The following is a 7,256-nucleotide window of genomic DNA, read 5'->3' on the forward strand; positions in this document are numbered from 1 at the left end:
GTGAATTTATAACATACAAGGAAGCAGGCATTCATTCTCTACTTTATGGAATCTACATAATTTGTTTTTGTGCAAAGATTTTTTAATAAAACCTGAAAAAGTGAATTCTCACTGACAAGGAAGGCTTTTCACGCCTCCTAGCACTGTATAAGAGACTGCCTTTTGACACTCAAATTTCAGGGGTACAGTGTTTGTTGGTTAGCTACAGGGCTTACTACTATGCTCGTTGGTCTTTATTTGTATATTTATACATCGTTTGTGCTTCTCATAGAAGAAAAACCATAATAAACAGTAAAATAGAAAAGAGACAAGCCCAAAATAATGAGAGGTTCACATATGATTCTTACCAATTACATGCTTTGCTGTTACAAATGTCTTTAATATATATGCCACTTTCTCTCATTTATACTATTAGTTTATCTTAGATCATTGAAAATAAAATTTTGTGTTATTATTTTTTTCTACTTTGTAAAAGCCTTTTTGGTTTGTCTTGTACTCTGAGTGACTACTTTGAAAATAATGATACACAGTGCATTTACTAGTGTTAGTCTCTTACAGCCCACAGCTGTTGCTGATTTTAATAGTAAGGGCACTAAACTGTTCTAGATTCTTTTTGACAATCAGTATCTCTGGTATGGTTCACAAATTTTGGAACACGTATTTTATCAGTTTTATCTCTTAATCTGCATCAACCCAGCCACCTAGCCATTCCCAGTCTGCTAGATATCAAGCTTATTACTATTTCAGAGGAAGTGGAAAACTTTGGGAATTTTACAGCCTCATATTGATTTAGTTTAGTTTTGTTTTGTTTTTGAGATGGTGTCTCAGTACATAACCCAGGCTGTTCTCAAACTCACTGTGGTCCTCTGCCTCAGTTTCCCAAGTGCAATTAATATAGGGTTGATACAGGACCTCCAAATAATATAAAGAAAATATTTTATCTCCCAACCTGCTAGCTGCTAGATGTTCAGTACACTGAGTTGTGTTCTCTAAAATTGAGGAATGAATTCTAGGAATAATGGAGGTTAAGGACAGGAAATATTCATTAGAAAGCTGTATTTATTGGGAGAAAAAAAGCTATTGTCCAAGAGAGATGAAAGGATCTCAAGGAAGTTTATAGAGCAAAATCTGGTAAGGTGCTCTAAGGTGGAACAAAACTACAATCAATTAATAAGATTGTAAGATGTTTTCTTAGGTAACATTGATCCAATGGAAAATCACAAGGTGGATATGAGGTGGGAGAAAACTATGGTCCCCTCCTTTCCTTAGTCTTATGCGTCCATCTGCTCCAGTTCTTCCTTATTTTCTTGGATTTCCACCTTAGTCATTTCTCAGCTTTACCTTCTATTCCATGGGATGACAAATGGCCACTTTTCTCCCTCAACTCACTGCTTCTGTCTTTGTTTTCTACAACAAACTACTTTTTAGATTTCCTTCTGCCATTTGTTTTTTGCCAGTCGCTCTCCCCCATTTGAAATCCAACTAACCAACCAAGAAAGAGAATAACACTTTTTCCTCATTCACAAATTTCCTAAGCATTCTCATCCATCATAATTCCCTAATATGGGGCCGGCAAGATGCTCAGTAGAATAAGCGCTTGCCTGGCAAGCACAAGGGCCTGAGTTCATTCCCTGATTCTGGGGGAAAAAAAAATCCCTCTAAGCTTTCTATTTTTGTCTCTACATATTTAGTTCTCTGATCCTTTTTTCTTTTTCATTAATTTATAGGCTCCTGCTATACATTTCTGTAGCGTCCAGGTTTGCAATGATCAACTCTGTATGTACCTCTGGATAGACCAGACTGTTGTAGCTAATATCATCAGACACAATTCTATTCGTGGTGTCTAAACAGCCTGAGAAACAAAACACACCTCTGCCTCAGTATCTCAAGCTCTTGCATTCTCTTACGTCATCAGCCATATTTCCCTCATCCTACATCTTACTGTCTTGACTCATTTACATAATCTGGTACTGCACAATGTTTCGGAGGCTCGCCTGCTGAATATCCCTACTTTCCTTCTTCCCTGTTCAACATCGTCTCACCTGTAGTTAATGATGGCGCTTTCTAACATGAAGTTCTGCTATATGTTTCTTTGTTCTAATTTCTTCAATGACTCTCATCACTTAATGAAAAATGTTGAAATTTTCACCTTTTCCAACTCCATTTAACTTTCCTGTCCTTTGTCAATGCCGGCTCCCAGCTGGTTCAGTTACACTGTGTAGCTTTCTGTTCTTTGAACACGTCACGCATTCTCATTTTTCTCTCAGAGCATGCTTTCTTAGTATGACTTTCCATATTACCCCAAGCAAACTACTCACTTTATTGGATGAAATAGTATTTATTATCTTTTTGGTGTATGTGTATGTGTGTGTGTGTTTGTGTGTGTGTGTGTGTGCGTGCGCGCGCATGTGTACATCTGTCTGTCTGTGTTCTTTTCTGGTTCTATTTTCTGATTGCAAATTTGAATTTTCTTTCTTTTTTTTTTTCTACACACTCTCTTGTTTTTCTTTTCTGAAATATGACAGATGCTGGGTGTGGTAGCTCACACCTCTGATTTTATCACTTGGAAGACAGCCAGGAAGATCCCCACGAACTGCAGGCCCGCCTGGGCTACACAGTGAGTCAAAGCCAGCCTGACCTACATAGCAAGACTGTGTCTCAACTCTCACCTAAATGACAAATTTGCTTTGATAGACAAGAAATCATAGAAAAATGTTGTCCTAGACTGCTTACACAATTTTTTGGTTCTTGCTTTTAAGTATTTATCCTAAAATCTCGTTCTTGCTTGGGTTCTACAAAATACAATATAAATTCTATAAATGGGAAGTGAATAGAGAAAACTGAATGTTTCTGTTGGGTTATAGTGTATAGAGAAAATTATAACCATATAGATTATATCAATAAATATAATGTAGTTGAGACAGTTTAAAATAAGAATGAGGAACACAAAATTTTACTTTTCTTCAGTTGAAAGATAAATAAAAAATGTTGAGAGATGAATAAAGTCACAGAATTGAAATATATTAGTGAGGGGTTTTAAATGTAGGGAATAGGAGGTTCTTATGTCTTGTGCATTTTGGTTTTCATTTATGCATTTCCTTTTCTTGCAAATTCTCAACTAAATCTTTCTCTCTCTCTTTCTCTCTTTCTCTCTTTCTCTCTTTCTTTCTTTCTTTCTTTCTTTCTTTCTTTCTTTCTTTCTTTCTTTCTTTCTTTCTTTCTTTCTCTTTTTTTCTTTCTGAACTGGAGATTGAACTCAGGCTCTTGTGCTTGCCAGGCAAGTGCTTATTCTACTGAGCTATCTCCCCGGCCCCTTCAACTAAATCTTTAAGGAAAATGTTTCTGTACTCAAGATTTGATGATTTGCTATTCTGTTTTCTGGATTTTCATTCTCCCAGTGTTTAAACCATGTTAATGTACAATTTTATTAGTATTTAAGACCAGCCTTAGAAAAGCCTGAAATTTTAAGTTTCATCACAACACTGAAATTCTCTGAGTTTCTAGGGTCTTTTAGGAAATTAAACTGTAAGTCGAGGAGCTAGCTCAGTAGAATAAGAGTCTGCCTAGCAAGTGCAAGGTCCTGAGTTCAATCCCTAGTACTGCAAAAATAAAAAACAAAAACGTCACAGAATTTGCCAAGTGGCAGTGTCCAGGGCCCTGGAAAATAGAGCCTGTGGGTGTTTGGAGAAAGGTGTGTGCTTGGAGGAGGGCAGGTACCAGGGTTGAATCAGGGACTGTGTCACAACGTGCCCGGAGTTGTGCACATCCGGGTCTGCACACCAACCTGCCAGCAGTGCCTGAGAATCTAATCTCTGTTTGACGCTGACATTAATGGATCTTCTCCAAGTGATGTACATTGAGAGAAAAACAAAAGTTTTGAAGAAACATGTTATTGAGTACTATTATTTTAGAAAAAAAATGGTACATAACTCTTGCTTTTCTCTTGAATAGTCATCAATGGGATTTTGGCAAATGAAAGTGAAATCAGTACTATTTGTGGTGAAGGTGTTGTTAATGCCTCACTCTTGAACTAGAGACCCAGCAGGCCTTGCTGTGTTGATAGAGCGTGTGGAACATGGAGCTGAACAGAGTAAAATGCACCAGGCTGTAAGGGACCTAAGAAGGGCCATGTGTGCAAAGAGCAGTTGCAGGAGAAAAATTAGCCTGGGTTGGGATGTGTTTTTTTTGCCCTTCCATGTTATCAATTGGTAAAATCATTTCTTCATCTTTATGAGACTTCTTTTTTTCTTTTGTATTTAGTACAGGGTCTACAAGGTCTCACTACACAGATCAGACTCGTAGTGATCCTCCTGTTTTTCAGCCTCGCAGAGAGCTGGGATTACAGGTGTGTGCCACCATACCCAGTCTCAATCGCATCTCAGTGCGCCCCTGCACACCCCTGCAGGACATGCCGGGGGGGTCGAACCACGTTCCCTGCGTCGGCCTAAGCAGGTGCTTTGATCCACTGAGCTATCTGGCCAGTCAATTTCTTCATCTCTAGACAGAGATTGAAAAGATTGAATTGAGCAGAGCACATTGTTGGTCAGATCTTTACGCAGAAATGGGCAGGAATAAAGGTTGCTAAGTCACGCCCAAACTACGCTTCTTTCTGTGTTTGTAGCTGTAACTGTTTCTGTTGCTTTTTAACTATAGGGAGTACTTTGACCTTTCTTCATTTCAGAGCAGACGGCGTTTGACTTCCTGAACCGATGGACTGCAAACAAACTTGATGCTGTCGTTGTAGGAGTAGAGTAAGAGGATGATTTTCTTTGGCTATAGCAATTTTTCCTCCGACGCATAGAGGTTTGATTTACAACTTAAGTCATCTATATCATAAATATAATTTTGAAAAATTAATATAGTTTGCTTGTTACTGTTGTGCCATAGACTGTTCTTTACAAGAGTTCAGTATCCCACTATTTTGCTGAGATTATAAACATTTCTGAGTTACAAACTAGGGTGAGCATTTGGGGAAACACAATTCTTCTAGGCACATTAAATTCTGGCGCTACAAAGCCCTAGCTGAGCCTTACAAGCTAGAGCTGGAGTAAAGTAACCATTGCACAGTTGGGTATTAGATTGTATTTGAACTGGTAGAAAAATGTCTACTTTCAGGACAACTCTAGTTTGTACTGATGTAAGTGGTAAAGATTGAGACAGCTTAAAACTTTAATCCATTCTCAGAAAAGGGATCTTGTAGTTTCATTTTGCTGGGACATACCAAGAAATAGTAGGACAGTTCAGTATTTTCCTATGTATGCAGGAATAATCTGAATTTCTGACCTCCAAAAGTGGTCCTGAAACCCGTCATCCTCTGCAAAAAATTTCTTTTTTATGCTTTTTCCCTGTTTCATAATAAGAAATAAAAAAGTTCTACTCTGGCAATTCTTATAGGACTTAGTATGACTTAGTCTCTGGGTTTTGCTTTGTTTTAGCTAGGAAGTTAAACATTCATAGAAAAATTTAAAGACTCAAATATCTGAAGAAAGTGATTGCTACTGTAACCATTGTGCTTATTTTATTAGGCAGAAGATCTTGTCATGGATATTTCTACAACTTTTGAAGTGACCTAAATCCTATCATGTTAAACCTGTTTTATAAAGCGATAGCATTTGTGCATGTTTTACACCTTTGTGCTAATACCTAAAGGCATGCTCTTGGTTTTGTTGTCCACGTAGGTGTTTGGAAGATCCACTTGTACCTGCTGAAACAATGGGTGATAATTTGTCTTACAAATGAATTTATCAGAAACAATCACACTCTCTAGCATATTGATATTTTAAAATTTTATCCTAGAATCAAGCTGTGGACTTTTTTTTCTGGTTTTTTTTTTTTTTGTATTTAGGACAGTGTGTATAGGGTCTACAGGATCTCACTGCATAGATCAGACTTTTAGTGATCCTCCTGTTTACAGCCTCCCAAGTGCTGGGATTACAGATGAGCGCCATCATACCCAGTCTCAGTCACTGTCTCAGCACGCCCTGGGGGCAGGGCTGGCAGGCAGGCCAGGGGATGGAACCCCTGGCCCCATCAGGGCCTAAATTATGGACATTATTTATGATAAAGTATATACATTGCCTGCTAGAAGAAATTTGATCAAAATGAACTTCAAAAATACGGGTTGCTTGCCTAGAATATAATCTTGGATATATTGTGTTTGAAAAAGAAATGGATCCTGGAATATAGCTAGCTCAGTGGCATAACCACCTACCTGGCAAGCACAAGGTCATGAGTTCAATCCCTAGTACTGGAAGAAAAAAAAAAGAAAAATCATGATTCTTTTCAAAAAGAGTTTTAAAAGTGTTTGGATCAGCAGTTGCAATCTACAGAGTACCTCTAATCAAAATGCACTTGAGTTAACGATTTTGTTTGTAGCCGCAAGGGAGTTCACAATACCTTCTCTAATTTCTCCCACAGAAAGCCAACTACGGACTTTGCATGCAAGACAGAAATACCTTTTCTTTTCAAAATTTTTATTAGCACTTGTCTACACTGCTTAGGGACTGCACTTCTCCTGGGGCCATGCCATCCATACATACTCGATCTTAACTCTTTTTTACCTCCTCTTCCTCTTGCTCCTTCCCTGCATCTCTTGATCCCCTTCTCTTCTGCAAAAGATTGATTTCCCATCACCTGTCTTTTGTTTTGCTCTCTGTTTATGTTTTGGTTTCTCATACAAGAGAAACTATGTGATATTTGAGTTTATGTGCCAGACTTATTTCACTTACCATTATGGTCTCATACTAAATTTCTTTTAATCAAGAATTAGTAGAAAACTCCAATTTGGCTTTTGTGAAGATTGAGGGTCTGGTGTTAAACTGATCTGTTTGATATTTAAGAGTCACAAGTCACAAACCTAAGTGCTCTATTGCTCTATTTTAAAGTTATAGGTTGGCTCCTCAGCATCACTTTCCGGCCCAATTTGAAGACGGCATCACTGCAGTCAAGTTTTTTCTTCAAGATAAAATTCTTTCAAAATATGGAGTAGATCCCAGTCGAGTCTGCATCTCAGGAGACAGTTCTGGGGGTGCGCTAGCAGCAGCTGTCACTCAACAGGTACACCGCATCTGCCTCTATGTGGGAGGCAGAAGGTCAGACTATTTTCTTTTGAATCAAATATTCAGCTATTCTGGCACCATTTCTTGAAAAAAAAATTCTTCCTCAATGAATTACCAAGGTGCTGAGTCACGATTTAATTGACATTAACACCGCTATCTGTTTTCAGGTCCTGCTGTTGTTCTATTGGGCTACACATC

General features: G+C 38.1%; 1 protein-coding gene across 1 annotated transcript in view; it reads left to right on the forward strand.

The window, feature by feature from the left end:
* Window positions 1–7,256, forward strand: part of Aadacl2 (arylacetamide deacetylase like 2) — a 32,773-nt gene that overhangs the window by 5,351 nt on the left and 20,166 nt on the right. The window contains exons 3-4 of the mRNA XM_004643931.2: window positions 4,682–4,751; window positions 6,885–7,056. Coding sequence (XP_004643988.1) covers window positions 4,682–4,751; window positions 6,885–7,056 — 242 coding nt within the window. The remainder of the gene's footprint in view (window positions 1–4,681; window positions 4,752–6,884; window positions 7,057–7,256) is intronic.

The sequence above is a fragment of the Octodon degus genome, unplaced genomic scaffold (genome assembly GCF_000260255.1).
Source record: "Octodon degus isolate 3935 unplaced genomic scaffold, OctDeg1.0 scaffold00186, whole genome shotgun sequence".
NCBI lineage: Eukaryota > Metazoa > Chordata > Mammalia > Rodentia > Octodontidae > Octodon > Octodon degus.